The sequence below is a fragment of the Bradysia coprophila genome (assembly GCF_014529535.1).
Source record: "Bradysia coprophila strain Holo2 chromosome X unlocalized genomic scaffold, BU_Bcop_v1 contig_35, whole genome shotgun sequence".
Taxonomy (NCBI): Eukaryota; Metazoa; Arthropoda; class Insecta; order Diptera; family Sciaridae; genus Bradysia; species Bradysia coprophila.
This window is the reverse complement of record NW_023503325.1, coordinates 2,643,757-2,665,878: the sequence shown is the minus strand read 5'-3', so window position 1 is coordinate 2,665,878 and position 22,122 is coordinate 2,643,757. Positions and strand designations below refer to the sequence as shown.

The 22,122-nt window shown below is 38.3% G+C and overlaps 4 protein-coding genes across 7 annotated transcripts; 2 read left to right on the top strand and 2 right to left on the bottom strand.

Annotated features, from left to right (window-relative positions):
* Window positions 1-1,986: 1,986 nt before the first annotated feature.
* LOC119069534 (trypsin beta-like) lies at window positions 1,987-3,585 on the top strand. Its single transcript, XM_037173610.1, has 4 exons — window positions 1,987-2,121; window positions 2,187-2,756; window positions 2,812-2,855; window positions 3,400-3,585. Exons 1-4 carry the CDS (start codon window positions 2,073-2,075, stop codon window positions 3,544-3,546), a joined length of 810 nt encoding a protein of 269 aa, XP_037029505.1. The 5' UTR covers window positions 1,987-2,072; the 3' UTR covers window positions 3,547-3,585.
* Window positions 3,586-5,184: 1,599 nt separating this feature from the next.
* Window positions 5,185-9,556, bottom strand: LOC119069527 (protein aubergine-like). The gene is made up of 10 exons (XM_037173601.1): window positions 9,458-9,556; window positions 8,717-8,868; window positions 8,505-8,643; window positions 7,889-8,403; window positions 7,340-7,821; window positions 7,064-7,267; window positions 6,721-6,906; window positions 5,906-6,649; window positions 5,690-5,838; window positions 5,185-5,626 (listed from the first exon to the last, which is right to left on the bottom strand). The coding sequence occupies exons 2-10, from the start codon at window positions 8,831-8,833 to the stop codon at window positions 5,511-5,513; spliced, it is 2,652 nt and encodes an 883-aa protein (XP_037029496.1). The 5' UTR covers window positions 8,834-8,868; window positions 9,458-9,556; the 3' UTR covers window positions 5,185-5,510.
* A 2,559-nt stretch (window positions 9,557-12,115) lies between these two features.
* Window positions 12,116-15,681, bottom strand: LOC119069530 (histone-lysine N-methyltransferase SMYD3-like). 4 transcript variants are annotated; one of them, XM_037173607.1, is made up of 4 exons: window positions 15,506-15,681; window positions 14,137-14,274; window positions 12,593-13,199; window positions 12,116-12,460 (listed from the first exon to the last, which is right to left on the bottom strand). In XM_037173607.1, the coding sequence occupies exons 2-4, from the start codon at window positions 14,168-14,170 to the stop codon at window positions 12,154-12,156; spliced, it is 948 nt and encodes a 315-aa protein (XP_037029502.1). In that variant the 5' UTR covers window positions 14,171-14,274; window positions 15,506-15,681; the 3' UTR covers window positions 12,116-12,153. The 4 variants fall into 4 exon arrangements, 3 of the variants coding, with proteins under 3 accessions (XP_037029502.1, XP_037029501.1, XP_037029500.1); XM_037173606.1 differs by lacking the exon at window positions 15,506-15,681 and adding an exon at window positions 15,330-15,474; XM_037173605.1 differs by lacking the exon at window positions 15,506-15,681 and adding an exon at window positions 14,367-15,221.
* A 1,266-nt stretch (window positions 15,682-16,947) lies between these two features.
* On the top strand, window positions 16,948-20,553 carry LOC119069533 (N-acetylglucosamine-6-phosphate deacetylase). Its single transcript, XM_037173609.1, has 5 exons — window positions 16,948-17,951; window positions 19,310-19,584; window positions 19,647-19,865; window positions 19,937-20,258; window positions 20,321-20,553. The coding sequence occupies exons 1-5, from the start codon at window positions 17,750-17,752 to the stop codon at window positions 20,500-20,502; spliced, it is 1,200 nt and encodes a 399-aa protein (XP_037029504.1). The 5' UTR covers window positions 16,948-17,749; the 3' UTR covers window positions 20,503-20,553.
* Window positions 20,554-22,122: the final 1,569 nt, after the last annotated feature.

The following is a 22,122-nucleotide window of genomic DNA, read 5'->3' as shown; positions in this document are numbered from 1 at the left end:
AAGAAAAAATGCGCTGCGCGGCACTTCTGCCCTAATTCTTTTGTCTTAACCGGTTTGTATTTTTTTTATGATTTGTAGGCCAGCATTGTAACTTCTTCATCATTCCATAGGTCATATAGATTAGTTCTAAGGTTAGTAAGTAAATAGATATTAAGATTTTACTGTTTTTTAGTTTTGATACTAAAGAAAAAATTAAGAAAATCTGCAGAAAACACAATTATACTAGCTATAATTGCCCTAGCTCATGTTTCAGCCAAGGGATTTTTGTAAACTTTTTCTTCTGTTCGTTATCGGCAAGACCATATTCTAAGAACTATTGTTATAACGTTGAAAAATCATTTCCAATTCAAATGACTTTTTTCGGCCATTTATCTAGATCTATGTGAACGAAGTTTTTTGTCAGTATAAACTTTAAAGCAAATGAATCAGATATTTATGATCCGGAGAAAAAGTAAATGTCGTAGCTTTACCATTATAAATTGACCAAATTTAGGCAGCGAATTATTCCAATTATTCCCTATCTTTTAATCTGATATAATCTTCTAAAAATCTTCTAAATTTTCTAAAAAACATCGAAAAAAAATTAAATAAAAAAAAAACAGAAAAACCGAATTTTTATCGATTTTTATGGCAAGGAAGTGTCGATGTTGAGGCACTGAGCGAAGAAATAATCTACATAGTTCCCTGATTAAAAATTGTGTCTATATATGGGGTCGTTCGATGAATAAGTATTCAAAATGTAGCGTAAGATTTTTTACGAAACTTGATATATCGGACCAAAATTGAGGACTGATGACAACTTCGTTCATTTTGTGCAAAATGATTCCAAGAAACTATTTTTTCAAGTATATTGATACTATTATTTGCTCGAGGAATAATTATTGTATGGTTGACAAAGATTTTATTCCATGTAGATAATTAGGACGCAACGTCGCGCAGTACTGGTTATGACTGAAAGCTGAAATATCTGATTGTTCGTAAAGCCGTTCTACCTTTGTTATCATTTCTAGATAATATAGTATACAAAAAAACCAGCTCTGTAGATAAAATTTGTCTGTGTCGCAATTCTCGAAATTTTTTCCTTAGCTTCCTTTTAATTCCCTTAGCTGACCATCGTCAATGAATATCCCCTAATTATATCAGGTGTAATGAAATAGGACACTGATTATTGGTATCAAAATACTGCTCTATTTCAGGTGGTAAAACCTCTACCAGACCTGAAACAGCCTAAACTTCCTTTAGGCCTTTCGTGGACACAGGTTGTTCTGCGACCCCTCGACTATTATAGGAAAATAGTGATAGGAAAATGTGCAAACACAGATGATTTTCATTGCAAAAATCCCTGCAAGAAGAAATATTTTAAAGTAAATATTGGCGAATTTTAATCGGCTGAGAGCAATTTCTGCTGTGAATCGATTATCTGTCGGGAGCGTTGATAAACAGAACGGTGGTACACTTCATGACAGGACCTATTTTTAAAGGAATTAAATTCCCTAAAAATCCATAACTTTTTAGACGTTTTCTTGCCTTTATTAACTTCTATCTAAATAATAAAAAACCTATGAATTTTCAATTGTTTCTGATCTGCGCTAAGCCAGACAATTAAATTTAAATGATATTTCTTAAGAATTAAGATCTTAACTCCTTTAATTCCTAATAAACCGTGCTTAGTGCTAACAACTACCATTTGTACTAATATACATTCGAAGTCGCATGGCGAAGAAATGATCAGATTTTATAAATTAATCGTTACAGCAGACATGCGAAAAAAGCCCTGTTCTGCAGGAAGAAGTCAGTTCGGCGATAATCTAAAATAGCTTCTATTTATATGGCTACATCTTTCGGTTGTTAGATAATAATTGGCCACAGTAAATGTTTCTTGTGATAAGCATATACTTTACCTATGTTATTTATGTTTCTCGATATTGAATGTGTGTTTGTACGTCAATGTATTCTAAAATCTTAGCCTGTAATCTGTGAAAAAACACAGTTTAATAATGATAAGAGCACTATCAGTGCCGTCCCATATATATAAATCACCACCTCAGTAGCCAAAACTTTCAGTATCAAGGATGAAATTAATCGTTGTATTCGCTGCTATTGTAGCAGGAGCTTTCTCTGGTAAGTCTATATAGTTGTCATATCGCTGTTGAGGAAAGAAGCCACTGAGCTCTCGTTACATGTAGCTGAGAATGTTCCTTTCTCTGGAAACGGTCTTGCTGCTATGCTCGCTAAGTACGGTGGCTTAGCGCCAATGCGACAAGGACGTATTATTGGCGGAGATGCTGTCAGTATCAATTCATTCCCATGGACGCTTTCCTTACGTCGTTTGGGATCTCACCGTTGCGGAGCTGTAATCATTTCCGCAAATAGGGCTTTGTCCGCTGCTCATTGTACCGATGGTATTGACGGTAATGGATTCGAAGTTCGTGCTGGATCAACTCAACATGGCAGTGGTGGTCAACTTATTTCAACCAGTGACGTTATCAACCATCCGCAATTCAATTCAGAAACTTTAATCAATGACATCTGTGTTATTTGGCTAAGCAGTTCTTTGAACTTGGAACCTGCTGGTGTTTCCATTGTTGCTATGCACACGCAAGGTGCTGGTGTAGCTGCTGGAACCACAGTTACTGTAGCTGGTTGGGGTGCCACTTGTGAAGGTTGCGATGACGTAGCAAGCTTACGTGCCGTTAGCAAACCGGTAGTTTCCAACGCTCAGTGTAATGCCTTCTATGGTGGTGGCATTGCTGCCGGTAACAGAATTCTCAAAATGTCCCATAAATCGTCTGTAACTATTCTCTATTTAAGGTATGCTGTGCGCTGGATTTCCTGCTGGAGGTCGTGACGCTTGCGTAAGTTTTTAATGTCTTTCGACGACAAGTTTTTAAGCTTGTAAAGCCGTTTGTAACATTGTGAACTGACATACCCGATTTCTGGTGTAAATCTATTAATTCTAGAGAGATATCGATGCCCGCTACGAAAAAAAAACCCTGATGATAACTTGAGCAAATCTTATCCGTTTTGATAATTTTTCCGCGAAAGATAATTGAAATTGTAGATTCGAGTTCGAACGTGAGACACATCCGAGGAAAATCGGTCAAGTAGTTACTGAGATAGCGTCACGTTTGAATTTCTCTGCATTTATATCTACCAAAATATAAGTACGAAATCACGAGACAGTTTATAAATTAGACTGTGAAAGTTAACAAATGATACCAAGCTGCTACGGAGACTAGCAAGTGATACAGATGCCAAAATAGAAAGCTTTTAAGACAATGCTACAATTCGGATTTTCTTTAGTTACTTTGGAGTTCTGGACTTCACTTGTAGAGCAGTTTGCAACAATTGGGCCCGTTTAAAAATATTCGTTACAACTGTTATCCTTTACTTTCACAGGATGGCGACCAAGGTGGACCTCTGACGATGGGAAATACATTAGTCGGTATTGTATCTTGGGACCGTCTCGAATGCGCTCGACCCAACCGTCCTGGCATTTATGCTCGTGTTGCTCATTACAGAACCTGGATCAACTCAAATATGTAACATGTATCCGTTAAATCAATTATAAATGTTTGTTGAGTATACGAACAATTTGGTTTTTATCAAAGAGGCAGATAATGTGACTATTCAAAAAATGTAAAAAAAAAATCCCTCTCAGCGTTCGTATTTATTCTCCCTCAAAAGTAACATTATGCATCAGCTCGGAGAGGGAGTTTGGGTCTATCTTGCATCTACACATTATAAATGATGTGCACAAATGTTCAAATGTTTATTTTGATGAGTTGGATTATGATTCGCGCCTTCGGCTTAGGATCACAATCACCATCTCGTCCAAACAAACATTTCCAAACAGGTGCCTAATATTTGTTCTTTCTCAAATTAGTGCTAATTCGATCCACATTCTAATTTAAAGGATCGATTGCACAAGTTGTTTTTAAATTCTCCTGTTCGACATCAATTGTTAGATCAACTTTTCACAAACTCTCTTCTTTTAGTTTCACATACAATCTTAAACATACTCCTGCTATATAAAATGGAACGCTAGTCAGAACTCATTGATTGATTACTTCTATCATATTTGTTTGATATTTGCAGGATGGCTAGAATTACAATTACCATCACCAAACTAAAGCTCAATGAATCCGAAAAAGAAGATTCCCCAAGACTGAGACAATTCTGTTAAGTCGATGCTGATTCGTAAAAGTGAAAAAGTAGCTATCTAACCTGAGGAGGGCGTAAACTGTCCTTAATATGCTGTTTCGGACTTGTTTGAAAAGTTTTCTTAACTCTGACGATAACGCACGGATATAATTTCGCGACCCACTAGCCGCCGAAATTTGGTGTTCTTCATAAAAAATGCTATTGCCCGCGACCATAAAACTTTCATTACGGGCTTAAAAGTCAGATGCAGTTAATAATTAAACTTTAGAAAGAGAGAAACTTTAGCATGAAAGAGTAAAACTTATTCCAAATTTGTTTCTAAGGCAAGGAAATCGGTAAAAGAAAAAAAATCTTCATTTGCGAGTCATCACCAAGTAACTCCAAACCTCGAGACAAATTGAGCAGAAAAATGGCAAGTGAAAAATCGTATCGTTCATCTACACTTTGTCGATGTGACACTTCGGATGTGTAGTATTGAGCCTATTGAACCTGCGGCTATTTAATGTGTCATCGACAGCAAGACATGGTATGCGACTAATGTGTCTCCAACCCCAAATGTCTTATACGTTTTTTAACACTACCAGACGCGCGTATGACTATTTAACCTCGTACAGACACGTATAAACAGCAAATTGAAATTTAGAATCTTCCGCCGGAAGGATCTCTTGCCAATTGCTATTTCTTCGTCGTACGAATTAAAAAAAATATTCCCAATCCTCAGTGAACCAATGTTTCAATTTCAAGCCATTTTCGTTGACATTGCTCTCTGTACTTACGCAGGCTCACCTCAGAAAGGACCCTTTTGCGGTACTTCATCCTAGGAGCTGGATCGAGTTTGCGTTCAACTTTGAATTCTCTCCATGGATATCTACTTCCAGTCTTTATTCTTTGTACGAATGGACACAATGTCTCTTACCTTGTTCTCCTTTTACTTTAACTTAGGCCAGCTTGTGGCATCTGATTTCACTTTACACTCTAAACGGAATGTGATGGTAGCACCAAATGAAAAGATTTCCAAAATATTTGTCACAAAGAAAGTCTATTGCTCGATTGAGCTATTAAGTCTTGCTTAATTGCAGAGCCTAGTTCATAGGCTAGTTGTTATCTCTTACAAAAGTATTGCTACAAAAAAAAGTTTGTTCAATTCACACAAGTCTGGCTTGATATGGAATGGTAACCATCAATCTTATGATTGAGCTTTTAAAAAGTTAAAAAAATAATTCAATTGGCTCTTTGAATGGTCATGGCGGCCATACCCAATTTAACGAAAAATTAATAAAATGTAAAAAAAAAACGATTTTTTGTCCAAATCTTACGCCTTGCACGTCCACAAAGTGAAAATTGCTTTACAGGAAGTACAGCTGCTTCTCGAGTATGTTCGACGGCGACTGATGAATGAAGTTGCCAACCAAAAATGCCAACTTGTGGGCATACTGACATACGGCTGGTACAGCCAACGTACCTAATGTGTGAACAAAATACAAATGTAATTCCAATCCACCTAGAGTGCACAGTGCATACGTACCGGACCAATTGTAGTACAGATGAGTCATTTTGTAGGAGAGAATCTGAAGACGATCGGGTGACAAACCACTTGTATCGTAAAGAACGTTGTAATTGGTTGGTGAAACAGTGCCATTTCGCACGTATTGCGAATTCAAGAAGAAGTCGAATCTGCAGATTAACGAATGTTGTCGCTGAGTAACAACACACTTACTTGAACAAAATCAAAACGCATTACCTTTCTGGCAGTGTGACAATATCGTCAACAACCGTGCCCGGATTCGGATTGATGCCGCCTTTGAAGAATCTCGTGTTGATACGCTTCGAAACGACGATAAAGGAGAATTTCAACTCCTTCGCTGCGCTGCCATAATGTTCGTTCAGTTTACTGAGGATGTTCTTGACTTCGTGTTCAAAGACATAGTTGGTCTGGCCCTCACCGACACCATCTCGGTAGATGACAATTCGCTCCGGTAGAGCGTTGTGCTGCCCTTTGAAGCACATCAACGCTTTCACAATATTCAGGGCGAGTTGATTGCTCAATTCCTCGCCATTTTTGTGTGGTGTAACGGCAGAGAAATAATTCTGTGCCTTCTTCATGTCCATCGAAGCGACTAACGCCCCGTACGATTTCGATTTATCCTTAGCGTCGTGGCACACGTCAAAACCAACGACCATGAGACCTGGAATTGGCATTTCTACCATCCATGGTGCCCCACCCAACTTGCTATTTATTTGTATGGCAACCTTCGTTCCAACGGACATCAGAGAACCAAGTTCTTTGCCCTGTTTTGGAGTTATCGTCTTCACAACCATGACTTGAGACGGAATAGCCCGTTCCACACAGCATTTCTTCTTGATTAGGCTGTACTTGTCTCCATTGTTGTTCAACACAATACACATGACCAGTTGAGGATCTCCCCGGAATGCTTGGTCCAGAGCGTTGGAATAAGTCTGGCCTCGATCATCCGGAATGTCAATGCTGAAAGAAGATTGAAGATTCGGAATTGATTGCAAGGTTCGATTTCCCCCACGCCCAAACGTTTAACTCACATTTGTGGTTTTACCACTTCGTATCGCATTCCACTTCCCGCTCTCTGCAGAATTCCAATGAAATCTTCTGCCTCGCGCCGCTTCCGTTGTGGTACAATTACCACCCAGTTTTTCAAATGCTGAGAGGTGTACATCGAGATGTTTCTAAATTCGCGAGACCAGTCCGCTTCATGGTTGGTCACCGCCCTGTTAAAATGGGTTTGAAAAATATTTTGAGATTTCTGACAGAGTTTGGTCGTATTCACTGTATGTCAAACTGACACGCTATTGTTCAGTTGCTTGCTAGTCTATCGTATTTCCGAACGAAAGGTGCAACCGAATCGAAATTAGATTGGATACTCACGTCTTATTGTTTCCGAAAACAATCTTTTCATTAGCCAACTGGCGACCATTCACCTGAACCATGTTCTTGTCCAAAGTGAAGTTCCACTCTTTGAGATTCAGCGTACTTTCGGCAGTGTTCTGAAGGCGTTGATTGAACGCATTTAGTCGATCGATTCTAGCTTTTGGCGCTAGTCTTGTATAAACTGCCACTGCCGACATCAGTCTGTAATGAACGGTAAATCATCATAAGCCGTTTCATGTGCAACAATTCAATCAAAGGAAAGAATAAACTTACCGATGGTCACCTCGCATATTGTCGGTCAAACCGGTTGCTCGACATAATTCCGGAACCAATAAAATCAATTCGGGCTCTCCGCCTCTACGATCGCGCTCTTTTGATTTCGAAACCAGTAACGGCTGATTGGCATCACGAATCGACAAGTGGTACTTGTCCTTGTAGTATTGTACAAAGGAAATCTTACCGCCATCGCGTGTGTCAAATGTCTCTTTCGGGGACATTTTGAAGTCGATGCCATCAATCCGGTACGTTTTGTTATTGTACGCTGTGAGTACCGTCATACCAAGAACTGCGGTTTCGTACGCAATCTGAAAGTTTGACCGCTCGTTCTGGACGCAGTTTTGCAGGATGTCGTACAATGTTTCTGTACGCATCACTTTGTTGGTAACTTCAGCGCATAACATGATGTCGTTTTCGTGCTGTCGAATAGAAGTGAGATAGCCAGGCCAGAGCTGCAACTGATGTTGAGGAATATCGACCTGATTTACGAAAAAAAAGAAAAATTGAAATGTAACCCGATTGGAGTGTTCCCACAAACGATCTTACTTTTGCAACTGCGTCAAAGAAGTTTCGGCCAACCAATTGCAGCTTTAATGCTTCCATACTTCGCCGCAATATCAAATTCAATATCTGCACGGAAACGGCTGCAGTCATATCGATGGGATTGATGTATTTGACCGTCGTCTGGATCGGTTCGCCCTCGCGATTTTTGGACATAAACTCAGTCACTTCATTCGGCAGCTTTACCGAAAGGAACAACATCGTTCCGTCGAACAAGTATCCACCCAACGTAGGTTTTTGTTCGTAAATAAGTCGATTACGCAGTCCGCGGAGCTCAATCTGTGGGCTGAAGTCCACTCGGTATTGATACAGCTGCCAGTTGGGCTGCTTCAGCAGGCGAAAGTGATTCGTTAATAGTGCTACCGGTTGACCTGACGTTCCCTTTTTCGACTGAATGTTTTGCGGCTTCGTTTGGATAATATCCGTGATGATATTTCTAGCTCGAACGGAACCACGATCCACTTTTCCGACACCGCCGCCATTCCCACCGTTTCCACCACCTTGGACATAAACAAAAACTGTTAGAACATTGCCGAAGTGACAAGATACACACAATGAACTTTGGCTTTGAAAAAAATTAATAAAAAATTAGGTTACTTACGTGATGCGGGTGCTTGTGGTGGCTCTGCAGACTGTTGTGGCGGTGGTTGTTGCACAACCACATGAGGTCGGCCTCTGCCTTTTGATTCTCCAGATCCTCGTGAAGCTGGCGGAACGAATGGTGCAGGAGCCGGTTGAGTCTGTTTGGTAAAAGAAAATTATTGTTGCTATAAACACAGCAAACATTAATCAAAAAGACAAAAAGAAAATTACCGGAACAGGAGCCAGTGGGGTTTGTTGTGGCCGTCCACGGCCAGCACCAGTACGTGGCTGTGCTTCGTCAGCATGGTGCAATCCTGGCGTTCCACGAGATCGACCACGCCCTGTCATGTTGTTGTTGTATATTTAATTCGATTTAATTTTATCTGAAAGAAGAATGGGAAATTCTAACGAGCGTAAAACTCTGAAACGACATAACAACAAAATGATCGTATAGATTCCATGTGAACTTTGTTGCTTAAGTAAAATTCTAATTGTCACGCGAAACAGTTTTTACTTTCTTTGCTATTCAACTCATTTGGCGGTCAGACATGTAACAAAGGTTCTTTTGTTCTCTGTTGTTTTGTCCATTGTTTGCGTTGTCGCATCAAGTGCGCATTTTTTTAGGTTAGCTTGGAGTCGCTTGGACTTTTTAATTTTATCACTTTTTCCAGTTAAGATCTACAAAACTTTTACTGATATTAATTTTTCGTAGAAATCAGAGCACAAGCGTGGGCTGAATCCAATAAGAAAATACAATTTTCAATGAGAATAACCACCGTTACCAACGCACTGTCAGTGCTTTGCCGTTACCGAATCACATTTTGTAATTTGACTTTTTTTGAGCATTTAATTTCACGATTTTGAACGACCAAAACATTTATGTTACCAATGCCATTCAATTAGAAACGACAAATTGAACACTTTTGATAATGACGAATCAGAAGAAAAATCGAAAAGAAAAAAGATACTCACAAGTTCAAATTGGACCTGTCTCTTCGACGATTAAACTCAGAATGAGCTTTATAGGTTGTATCCTACCACACAAAGCGTCGTGCGTTTGCGACGTTTGCAGCATGTCGCACATTGTTGCGTACTTTGTCTCACAGGTTGTTTCACATCATTTGGTAGCTGAAGAGGTAGCCATGTGAGAACAAATAACTTTAATTCAAAAACGTGAGGTAAAGTCGAGCTACGCCTCGATCGGTAAATTTCACAGAAGAAGTACCATTTCCATCATTGGTAAGTAATCTCCTATTCTCTGACTTTTTAAAGTAGGTGTAAAGAAATCAAAAAAGCTACACAAATAATGATTGACCAACCTTGTATGAAAATGACGCTGCGTGAAAAAGACTTACATGAGAAAGTTTTTGAATTTCGACCACACTTACGGCGTGAATGTTATTTCATGCTTCGGGGCCAAAAATGAGGGTAATTTTTCAAATTTTCTCGGGTTTTCTGCCCTTTGCATGAAAAGTCACATTGTACCAGTTTGGGACGGTTGATTTAAGCCACTACCGCGAAATTGCCTAAAATCAATCGTACAAAACAGGTACACAAATGACTATTGTGCCACCGAGAATTGAAATACGACGGATTTCAATATCGATAACTAGATTGAAATGTCCAAAATTACAACACCCGTTTTCATGGCTTATTACAACACTCAAACCAGTGTTGAAATGAAATTCGTATGAGTTATTACAGCATTCGTTTTAAAAAAATGCAAAGCAACGTGATCGATCAAATTCGAAGAGTGATTGTTTACAATGAAAATTCTGAATTTTTGTGCATTTGTCTATTTCAATTCTCGGTTGGCACAAAGCATGATGTGTTACACGTATTGTAATGAGATTTTTTCAGCACACGACCCAATTTTCCTTACTCGCTCCGCTCGTAAGGAAAACTTGGGTCTAGTGCTGAAAAAATCAACATTACAATACTTGTAACACAACATACTATTGCGTATCTAGTTTTGGGCAACTGATTCAAATCTCGTTACGATTTTCGAGACGAGACAGTAGTACACTATTACGAATGTATCTTGCAATATTGATTCTAGGCAATGTCACGAGTTAATTTAATGTTATTAATTTTATTTTAATTGAAATTTATGTCAAAGTTTTGCCTGAATGTAGTGAAGAAGCCTAAAATTAACTGTCCCAGACACATATACGTATGTAAACTTTCATGTAAAGTGACGAAAACTCGAAAAAAAATATGTAAAATTGTGGGCTGTCACTTTCAGCCTGTGGGTTTACACTTTTTTCTTTCGTCCCGCAGTAGGAAGCATATAAAAATTCATGTGAGGGTCGAAAACCCGAGTTTCTGGCCCCGAAACATAAAAACCTCATTGGAATGCTGATATGTAATTGTTAAGATTCGGTGTTCTAAAAACCTGCTGGATCCTGAATTCGATGCAAAGAGGACTTTTTATAGTTTTAGATTAAAAAGATTTTCATTTTTTGGTGTTCGAATTGACTGTTTTATTTATCACTTTTGTCTGTTCACAATTTTCCTCAAAAAAACTTCTTATGTACTATATTCACGCCGTAATTATGCCTAAAATTTGAATTTGAAGTAAACGAGTCGATGAAAAAGTGAACTGAAATAGTATCCCAGGAATAAGTGAACACAATTCGATTTCGTAAAGAGTCACACGAGTCACGAGTCACACAGAAAATACATCGATTAGCGAGGCTACGTTCACTTATTCTTGAATCGTACCTAGGACTAAAAGTCTTAGGTCTACAATCGAATACGCTAAAAAGAGTTAGTCCGTGGTACGAATAATATTTTTCATATTCGACGGAGAAACAGAGCGACGAAGTTGCACTTTTCGGGTCCTAGGTATGAAATAGTATTTTTCATGTGTCGGGGCCGAAAATGAGGGAGTTTCGAGATTTTTCTCGGGTTTTCGACCGCTTACATGAAATTTTTTTTGAGTATCTGTTTTGGACGATTGATTTTAGGCAATTTTGCGAGTTGTAGCCCGAACGAAGTGCACATACTTTTCATCATTTTTCGGTTTGTGTGAGAAAGCCAGTACCTGCGCAATGATGCAATATTTCAGAATATTAGAGTAAGAAACTCGTGTGAAAAACGGCGCTCTAACGGTTCGATGGCAACGAATAATTTTTGTAGGTCAGTTGATAAATGGATGACAAGACGAAGCTGTAAACTTCCACTTTTCTTATATCACGCAACGACGTAACAGGGAAGAAATTATTCTTAAAATAAACACCTACTACAATGTGATGAATTCAAGTTCATTCGTCAAAATTTTGAAAATCCCGGTAGGAATTATTACTCAACTTCTCAAGGGAACAAGCGTTACGGACGTTGTATGAATCTCAGTGTAAAGTACTTAATTAGACTCACGATGTGTATTACGACACACGTCCTCGTGTCATAATTACACATCTAGAGCCTAATAAAGTACTTTGCATTGAGTTGCATACAACGTTTTATGCCACAGAAGCATCTAAAGTTTGCAAATTTGCATACTCGTCACTATTATTGATCTAGAAGGGCCCGTTTTAAATGCAATGTTGAAGCAATTATAATGCAATCAAATTTCACTGCTTCTGCAGTAGTAATGGTAATGTTCTCCAATATTAAATGTGTACAACGTGCTTCGTATTTGGTTAAGATTTATTAACAAACAAAAATCAAAATATGAACGGTTCAGTCTTAGCAATGGCTACTAACAGGTACACATTTCTCATCATTATCAAACACAGCTCCGAATGCGAGTAGACATGTTGCTTTTTCACGATTTTCAAACAGTTTCTGGTAAATTCCTCCTTCCATTCGCTCACTTCCGACGATTCTTTCACCACTAACGGAATGCCAGTCCAGGGATAAATGGCAGCAGTGGGATAGTCTCCGGCACAAGCCTCACAACAGCATACGAAACCATACTCATCCTTCAAGTTCTGTTGGCGTATTTCCCGTGGTATATCCAGGAAGAGAGCCCTTTCGAACCGAAATTGAGAGGAAACCAAATGAAAGTGAAAATGAAACTGTGGCAAGGAAAAAACAATAAGATACACTCGACAGTGTTGTACCGCTTCGAGTGTAACTTAAATGCATTAAAAACAACTTTACCCGTAACTGACAAACAATTGTTGTCCGCTCTGAATCGGTCGCCGTACGAAGAACACGAATTTATTGCCAACAAATATCCGGTCTACATTCGGTGTACATGAATGGTTTATCAACGATCCGAACAGACACAGTGCATCGCCAGCCAGTTTTGTGACAATTGTGTCCTTGGTAAAATCGCGCGGCCGGGCCGGTACCACCCACTCAATGCCAAATGAATTAACGGTTAATATGCGATAGCAACGCAACAGGAATCGTTGTGCAATTTCCTTATCATGTCCGTCTTCTATGGAATTCAAAATGGGATGACGCGACAGGTACGAAACCACTTCATCCGAAACCGTCGCAATCTGGGAAAGTGACATAATTGACATGAGCAAATTGTATTTGTAAAGCGGATGTTGTGGATTTTTTAGGTCAAAATCGAAAACAGTCGATTGTCTGAAATCGGTTGCGTCCATCAGTTGATTCAGTTTATCGAAACTGCCACCACAAATGGCTAATGCCTCAAAAAGCATTCTTTGCTTGATATCGTGCATCTTAAGCATATTTTCAGCACGGAAGAAGTTATTTGTTGCTACTTCAATGCACTCCTTAGAGCAGAACATTGCTAAGAAATTAAAAGAAATTTGTTAGTGGATGGTTTATAGGCTACACGCAGTTTTTATTAGGACGAAATAAGAGATTTTCGCGAAAGGATTTAAGGCAGACCTAGACTGGCCATACTGAGCTTTTGTAGTTTTTGTAGGAAATTTTCAATTTTTCGGGCTGTTCGAAACTTTTTTGCATACATTGTCCAGTGTGTCCCCTGGTAGTCAGTCCGGAGATAAGGCAGCTTGATAATGGACAGTTATCCATATACATAATGTTAAAGCACGACAATGAGCATTGACTAACGTTCATTAACCTTTTACGAACGGTGATCCCTGTTACCGACTGACTAATGCCGTGTCTCATATAGATGTTAAAACTAATTTGATCTGATTAATCTGCTTTTGCACAAACATGTGGAACTTCGCAAAAGATTCTGAAATCAATGTGATTAAGGCTCGGAACAGGCTCGGTTTAATCTGTTTCAATTCAGATCCATGACCGAGACCTGAACTTGATCTGAATCTGTAATGGTTCGACCCGAATTTGACCTGAGCCTGAATTTTGATAGACATTGAAGTCTTCAACGTTTTCGATACCTGATATATCAAAACTACCACTCCTAGTTCTTGATGTGTCAGGACTTGAGGTCGTGTAAGGTGGTATATATCAAGACTTGAGAGCTCGAATTTTCTGCTAACTACATATATCAAGACTTGAGATTGATGACTCGAATCATGTTATTGTTCTTTGGCTTTCTTCAGAGAAAGAATTGTTCGGCTTTGGTGGTTGTGGTTGCCGTTTAAAGGAAATTTATTTGTTGTTCTGATAAAAACTTTCAGAAAGCTGCAGAAAACTGCAGAGCTTGCCCGATAGGCAATCTACTTGAACACTAGGCGTTTTATTCGATAAAACGACAGAAATTCAGAGAATAAATTCGGAGAAGAAAAATTTACCTGTTTGGCTGGCCGTGCTAGGAATCAAATTCATTTTGTTCGATTTCAAACAATTTGTACATCGTGTGTGAGCTGCTTCGATGGTCACTGTCCTGAAAAACGGTTCCTCGATAGCAATAATATCGCCCGGCTGTAAGTCTGTGGACGGAGCAAATAGTATAATGTGAACAAGAGGAATCAACGAAGTAAAGTAATTCGAAACATAATGGCAATGGACAGCCAATTTTGACCTTGGTTCGTGATAATAAATCGACCAAAATCTTTGCTCTCATGCAATTCAAGGCAATCAACGATAAATGAAATTTTATCGTTTGCTTGATATGAGAGTTTGAAAAAGCTGGACGGATCAGCGTCGATGTTACGCTGGTCATATCCCATCAACTCTTCGCACATTTTTTTACGTTCACCGAGACTTTCTGTCCTAGCATTGTCTTCACAACAACTAAGAGCTGATTGGACGTTATCTAAACACAATTCGTATTCCTTCACTCGAAAATACACAGCACTTCGGCGTTCGTACGCTAATGAACTGTCACGAGAATTTAATTCCGCCCAAGATAAACTTTTATTGTAACACTCGAGCGCTTCGAACAGTTTCCCATCTTCGAACAGTGAATCCCCCTCGATTCTGAATTTCATGGACACACTTTGCCCATTCGATGCGGAGAATTTTTCCAGAGACGATCGGGATACTGTCACTGATTTCATAGTTTCGTTTCCGTAATCTCTTGGTCGAAATTTGTTTTGTTAACAAGCAAAAAATTGGATGTTAGTTGATGACTTTCTTACACTCGAGTCATTACGAAATGCGAAAAAAAGAAGTGCGCAGTGCGATGATAATGAAATTATCTGACATAGTCAATATCAACAACACAAGCTTATGTTTAGTTAGATAATTAGGTGTACGAGCCAACAATTTTTATTTATTTGAAGTTACAGCACCGAAATGGGGTGCGTGGTGAAAATTGCGTTTTAGGTAACTTATGGTACCTGCGCTAGGATTGTGTTGACATATCACAATAGTTATTTACGGATCTGTTTGGAACGATTGATTTTAGTCAATTTCGCATGTTGTAGCCCGAACTTATTAACGGCTATATGAGAAAGTGCCTAATATCAACCGTCCCGAACCCGATACGTTTACAACTTTACAAAGGGACGAAATCACGGGAAAAATTTCAAAATTGCATCACTTTCGTCCCTGATGCATGTGTAAATGGTGCTTTTGTTTGTATACGAATAATTATCGATTTTGTTCTTCGAATCGGGAAAACACCGGTAAAACCCAAACGTCGATAACTACACAATGTCACAGTCTTTCTAGAAGGATTTATTTTTAACTTGGTTCTGTGCATAAAATTTGAATTACCATTCAATTATCGCTTTCTGATTCGATGTCATTGTAGCCAGCTACTGACAACTGTCACGAAACACTGACATTAATAAGTGATATTCCAAGTATCGCACATTCAACAGATTGATACCCATTATTAAGGCAGAGAGTCCGTGTATTTTAATCCTTTATTTTACCACACTTCTTTGACTGTTTTTTGTATAGCACACACAAAACATACTTGCACCAAAACATTGCAATTTTGACAGGAGAATTCACCGTACATTAACAAGTTGACCCAGACGATCAACACTGAATTATTGAGTGCGTTTAATTTCTTAGCTACAGTTTTTAAATACCTATTTTACTCAACTAAATTTTCGTTGGCTTTTTTGAGAAAAACGTTGTATGCAACTCGGTGATAAATGATTTAACATCAGCATCATAATGTGCAAAATTTGCAAACTTGTTACTTAAATCTCGGTGCGGCCTCATGTCATAATTACACATCTAGAGTCTAATAAAGTACTTTGCACTCGGTGTCATGTCATAAATAACCATTATATGTATGTACAGTAATGCGATCAAGTGAAGTGAAGTTTGTCCAAACGGTGATCCCACTTCTGTACATAAAATCTTGTTCTGAACTTGTGCCTAAAGTAGAATATTGTTTTCAACCTCAACCTCGCATCGGTTTGAACATATTCATACACATTGCGCAAAATTTCCATTTTCACCATTCTTAGCTTTCCCGCCCTATGTAGGTAATACATTAATAAAGTAAAGAGAAAGACAGCTCTCTAGCAGCTGCATATAAATAGTTTACACAATTAGGAGGCCGAAAATCTAATAGTGTCCGCTTGTAATAGTAATTTTCTTGCTACATGCGTCGAAAACCGTAATTTTCGACATCTTTCGACGCCCTCAGCATGTACAATCCATTACATAACGCGGGATAAAAATGAAAAGTCTCGTTTTAGTGTGTTCATTGACCTCGGCTTCGCCTCGGATCAACAAAATTCACACGAAAACTCTACTTTTCATCTTTTTATCCCTAGTCAAGTAATATTATTTTACATAACTAGGGATAAAAAGATGAAAAGTAGAGTTTTCGCGTGAATTTTGTTGATCCGATGCGAAGTCGAGGTCAGTAAACACACGAAAACAAGATTTTTCATTTTTATCCCGAGTTATGTAATGGATTTTACATGCTGAGGGCATCGAAAGAAGTGCTTGAAACATGAAAAGTACGGTTTTCGCCGCATGTAGCATGTAAAATACTATTTCCTAACGGATGCTAAAAGGCTGGTAGGAATTTGAATCTGTTGCACAGACCTATTAATCATCGAATAAAGCAACAATGACGAATGAGCTAATCCGACATTTTTAAATTCAAATTGCTGCACTTTTCAAAAAGTGATTTAATGCTATGCGATATCAGAAACAGCTGGGTGTTATGAATGGATAACATGGATAATGTTTTGCTGTGTATGTTTATAATGTGATGTGCTTTTTTGGGCAATATACGTGTATAGCAAAATTGTTGTTTACTTCCAAAGTTCAAAATTGCATGCCCTTACCTCGACAAAATACATTTTAAAACGAAATTGATTCAAAGATAAAAGCTGAGAATGTTGTTCTTAAACTCTATTTATAGTTATCGAATGGACAAATAAACAAAAATTTAAATGAAATGAAAACGAGTCGTATCCAATGTAAAATTATCTAATGTCAGTACAAAGTAGGGGTTTTGAAACAGAAACCGCTTTAATATTTTCGGTCTACGCAGGCAATAAATGTGATAAAAATTTGTTTCAACAAATTCCACAAATGCTATCAACATCCGATAGAACAGCTGACCGCTGCTTAAATTTCTTCCGTAATTAAAACCTGTTGTATGTATACAAGAGCGATGTTATTATAAGATAAGAGAAAAAACCTCTTCCCAGCCATTCTTTTCATGTTAAACCAAAATAGACGAGAAAAAAAACTCCAATAAAATTTGGTCAGTGTAAATCTAATCAGCTCGGTTGGTTGGCCACCCAACGATAAAACATAATAAAACTTTATCAATGAAAAAACGAAGACGCGAGCAATATTTAATAATCATAAATAAATGTACTCGACTTAGTCTCGTTCCGATCACACAAAGGCCAACATTCGTATCGCGTCAGTTGTAAATTATTCCCGTAATCGCAACATTGTTAATTCTTGTTCTTGTGTTCCATATTGTGTGTCAACGAAAAGTTAATTTCATTTTGTTAATCGGAAGAAACAACGATGACCGAAACAGCATTAATTCAGTTTAAAAATTGCCATCTAGTTCGCAACCATCAGATAGTCACCGATGACCTGTGGGTACGAAATGGTAAAATTGTCGATCCGGAGAAGGTGTTTTTTGATGAGAAAAAAACAGCCGACACTGTCATCGATTGCCAAAATGCAATCATTGCACCGGGATTCATTGACATACAAATAAATGGTAAGTGGGATTTAACTAGATTGTTGAAACACATTATTGCAACTATATTGCGGAAGGTTCACAATTTAAAAAAAATGTTCTAATTCTACCAAAGTGTATACAAGTATTTTAAGTTGACTTTCAAACGAGTACCCGAACACTAAAGTGTTGTTATTAAACAAGTTGATTAAACAGATTAAGGTTATCACAGAAACAGCAAGTTGAATATTTTGGGCACATTATTGAAATTGAAGCCGAATTACAAACATTCAAATTTCATAACATGCAACCGCAAAGATTGATTAGACCAGCTAACACTCTTTGAATTGCTAAATCCAGGCCGCCCACACTCCGTCCGAATTTCTTTATTTTACGAACTTATTTTACTCTTCTCCTTAAAGTTTCGACGGAACTTATTGATTTGCTTGTGTGTTGGCTAGCGCACAAATGGTGCGTTGGATATGTTTTGGTGTCCTGAGTCACGCATGCGTTGGTTCCAAGGACGATTGTAGTTCCAAGGACGTTTGTGGTTCCAAGTACGGTTGTAGTTCCAAGGACGATTGTGGTTCCAAGGACGATTGTGGTTCCAAGGACGTTTGTGGTTCCAAGGACGTTTGTGGTTCCATGGACGTTTGTGGTTTCACTGCAATCGTTTCACAAAAAAATAAATAAAAATTAATGGGAAACGGAACAGTTAATGGTGCAGCGGGTATTTGGGGTGCCATGAGTTCCAATAACCAATCCAAAGATCACCACTACATATCGTTAGTACACTATCGAAGGAAGACCAAACTTACTCAGACATGTCCTGAATGTTTATAACATCGTTTGCGTGAGGGGATGTACCTGATCCTATTAAGTCAAGTATAATATTCGTACATCTGATGAGTATAAAAGATAGAGACGACTTCCGCAAATACAAATCTTAAAATCGTTTCTGTGGGATTTGCCTGGTTACCCAGGGATCCTGATGAGTATAATAAAACGCCGAACGGAGACTTCGTTGTCAATCAACGCTTTATTAGGAACTAAAATCATTACAATAAAACAGTCTTTTATACACTTAACTTTTCTGATATTATGCAAGTGGTACTCATGTTACACTTTCATGTTTAAAAACTCTTTTCACGGAAGTTTAACATTGTAATTAATAATATTCGTTTATGTTGCACTTTCGTGTTCTCATTACTTCATAATCAAAATAGTGTCATTGTCTGACTTACTTTATGCAATAGTCATTCTAGGCCATATACCACATTTCCATTCCTTGTTTCTGAAATCCTAGAATTTGAAGCCCAAGATGGGTCGTTTAGCTGTGTCACTAATAAATTCCGATTTCTTCCTGCCGTGCAATGATCATTTTATTTTATTTTTTTAAGGTGGCTATGGCATAGATTTTGCTCACAACACTACTGACACTGAAACCGGCGTTAGCTTGGTTGCTAAAAATATTCTGGCTCATGGCGTAACATCATTCTGTCCGACACTAGTTACGTCGCCGGTTTCCACATATCATCAGGTACTACCGAATATACCAAAAAAAGCAGGTGGAAAACATGGAGCCACGATTCTAGGGGTTCATTTAGAAGGACCATTTATCAGTTTGGAGAAGAAGGGTGCACATCCAGCTGAATGTATAAAGGACTTGAATGAGGTTGCACCTGGAATGGTTTCGTTGTTATGGAGGTTTTTTCATCAAAGTATTTTGACAAATAGGGAGCCAAAACGGCCAATGACACATATGGACCATTGGATAATGTAGCGATTATCACGTTAGCACCCGAAAAAGTTGGAGCTTTGGATACTATCGAGGATTTGTCCAAGAAAGGTATCACAATGGCAGTCGGTCACTCGACAGCAAATCTGTGCGACGGCGAGAAGGCCGTACAAAAAGGTTCCAATTTGATCACTCATTTGTTCAATGCAATGCTGCCAGTAAGTTTAATTCCACCCCCACACAGTTCTCAATAAAAACAAATCTTTTTTTTGCAATTTATGGAAATTAGTTTCATCATCGTGATCCCGGCCTAGTTGGTCTGTTGACATCGGATGCGATTCCCGATGGTCGTACCGTATACTTTGGTATAATATCGGACGGCGTTCACACTCATCCAGCCGCATTGCGTATTGCTTTCCGAGCGCATCCGGATGGTTTGATTCTGGTCACCGATGCAATTTCGGCAATGGGTTTAGAAGATGGAACCCACTTTATCGGTCAACTAACGGTCGATGTACGCAATAAGAAAGCGTACATTGCCAACACAAACACATTGTGTGGAAGCATTGCCCCGATGGACGAGTGTGTTCGAATTTTTCAAAAATCAACCAGTAATCCCAAAACCAGCGCAGTAACATGAACATGTGTTTTAATGTGTCCGATTCACTTACAGACTGTTCACTCGTTTATGCTCTGGAAGCGGCATCACTACATCCAGCCAAGTGTTTGAATATCGAGCAATCGAAAGGAACTTTGAATTATGGTGCTGATGCGGACTTTCTGATGCTGGGCAGAGATTTGTCCGTTTGGGCCACATGGATAGCAGGTGAATGTGTTTACGAGAAACAGAGATAAGGAGTGCTTACGATGTCCGCGAATTGAGAAATACATTTTTATAAAGCAAAATTTCGATGTCTTTGTTACGACGACTCCATAATGACTCATCCTTGTTTGTTGCTTCTTCTATTAATTTAAGTTAATTGGTTGGTTACATTTGTAAGTTGTTTTTTTGCCTACTTGCGGCCAAAGTTATTCTTGTTGGGTCCATTTTTATATTAGTTTTATTCAAAGGCTTACGCACGCATCTGCAATTACATTCACAAAAATACCATCGGGAGAAATTTCATTGGGCCAACCAGACAGAACCTAAAACCACTCAGGCCCATAGTTCCACGATCATCCATCCCTCTCAATCTCGATTATCCATATGTTATTTACAAGAAAGGCTTGAAATCTTAATCTTGTGCAAATAATCCACGCGGCTTAAGTCGGCTTATAAGCTCAGCAGAAATTGATGGTTTTGTTGGGTTATTGACTTATCTATCTATAACGTTTGCACACTTTCTCTCTAATGTTTCCAATCTGCAGTTGTATTGGAATGACAAACCTTGCTTCAAACTCTTATCTTTCTATCATCTATGAGAGCAAAACTGTCCATGTGCTTCGATTCATCTACTATTTCTTTTCTTTCAATAATGCAGTTACTACAAATCCGACTGACCCTTATTCGATAAATTTTGACCGGACCTGAAATATAATAGCACATCTGTTGGCTCACGTACAGTGACCTGCACCGATTATCAATTAAAGAACAATAGGTATCCAACTAGTGGTACATTTGCTGTACGAAAATTCCAGGAGCCGTTCTTCGTGTTCAACCAGAGGCGGGCGATTTAAATTTAAATTTTACTCAATCTTAGTCATTCCCGAGGTTAATCCTGAAAAATATGACGGATATTCCATTCCACGACCGAATCCATTCATAATGACTGTTGATCCTCCAATGTTCATTCAGTCAAATCAATTGATGCTGTGCCATATGAAGATGAATCACTCAATTTAATTTCATAATTTTTATTTCGCTTAATAATCGTTTCCAATATAAAAAAATGTATAAATTTGAGATTTGTATTAGGACAATAAATACTTCGGGTTGAGTAAATTACTACGGACATTTCACATAAAATATTTTGCGAATTAAAATGCCGTACAGCAACACGTACACAGTTCCAAGTGAAACAGTAAACTTAAATCTAACAATTTTGTGCTTTATTTATCACTCTTTGGGGCTGGTATACGGTTCGAGCTAATGTAATTTTGTGGTCACAGTCAATTTTAGACTTACTGACTTGCTTATTTTGAGAGATTCGAGGAAATCAATTACCAAAATACGAGCTAGTGATACCAACATAATGAACCAATCATGTGAAAGCCATCACAACTCATAATTTTCGTGGGTTTTTCATTTTTACATGCAAAAATCAATGCAAATGACAGCCTTCACAAACGACAAATTATGAACGAAACCGAATTTCGATGGATTTTATTCTAATGCCACTTCCACGGTTGTACCAATTTTACTTTCAACACAAACACACACATTACTGTCGCATTCATTTTAATTTCTCGACCAAAATCGACCTACGACGAGGAGATGTTTGAATTCGAAAAATTGGTAAAATGTATGTGAACAAC

Bases quoted from the DNA above. Each gene is read 5' to 3' on its own strand.
- LOC119069533 (XM_037173609.1), top strand. From the start codon at position 17,750: ATGACCGAAACAGCATTAATTCAGTTTAAAAATTGCCATCTAGTTCGC. The intron at 19,585-19,646 runs GTTGCACCTGGA...TTTGACAAATAG, and splicing joins GTATAAAGGACTTGAATGAG to GGAGCCAAAACGGCCAATGA. The intron at 19,866-19,936 runs GTAAGTTTAATT...TATGGAAATTAG, and splicing joins TGTTCAATGCAATGCTGCCA to TTTCATCATCGTGATCCCGG.
- LOC119069534 (XM_037173610.1), top strand. From the start codon at position 2,073: ATGAAATTAATCGTTGTATTCGCTGCTATTGTAGCAGGAGCTTTCTCT. The intron at 2,122-2,186 runs GTAAGTCTATAT...CGTTACATGTAG, and splicing joins TGTAGCAGGAGCTTTCTCTG to CTGAGAATGTTCCTTTCTCT. The intron at 2,757-2,811 runs GTAACAGAATTC...TCTCTATTTAAG, and splicing joins TGGTGGTGGCATTGCTGCCG to GTATGCTGTGCGCTGGATTT.
- LOC119069530 (XM_037173605.1), bottom strand. From the start codon at position 14,844: ATGAAATCAGTGACAGTATCCCGATCGTCTCTGGAAAAATTCTCCGCA. The intron at 14,275-14,366 runs GTCAAAATTGGC...CTCCGTCCACAG, and splicing joins ATTTATTATCACGAACCAAG to ACTTACAGCCGGGCGATATT. The intron at 13,200-14,136 runs GTAAATTTTTCT...TTAATTTCTTAG, and splicing joins TAGCACGGCCAGCCAAACAG to CAATGTTCTGCTCTAAGGAG.
- LOC119069527 (XM_037173601.1), bottom strand. From the start codon at position 8,833: ATGACAGGGCGTGGTCGATCTCGTGGAACGCCAGGATTGCACCATGCT. The intron at 8,404-8,504 runs GTAAGTAACCTA...TTTATGTCCAAG, and splicing joins ACCACAAGCACCCGCATCAC to GTGGTGGAAACGGTGGGAAT. The intron at 7,268-7,339 runs GTAAGTTTATTC...CGTTCATTACAG, and splicing joins AATATGCGAGGTGACCATCG to ACTGATGTCGGCAGTGGCAG.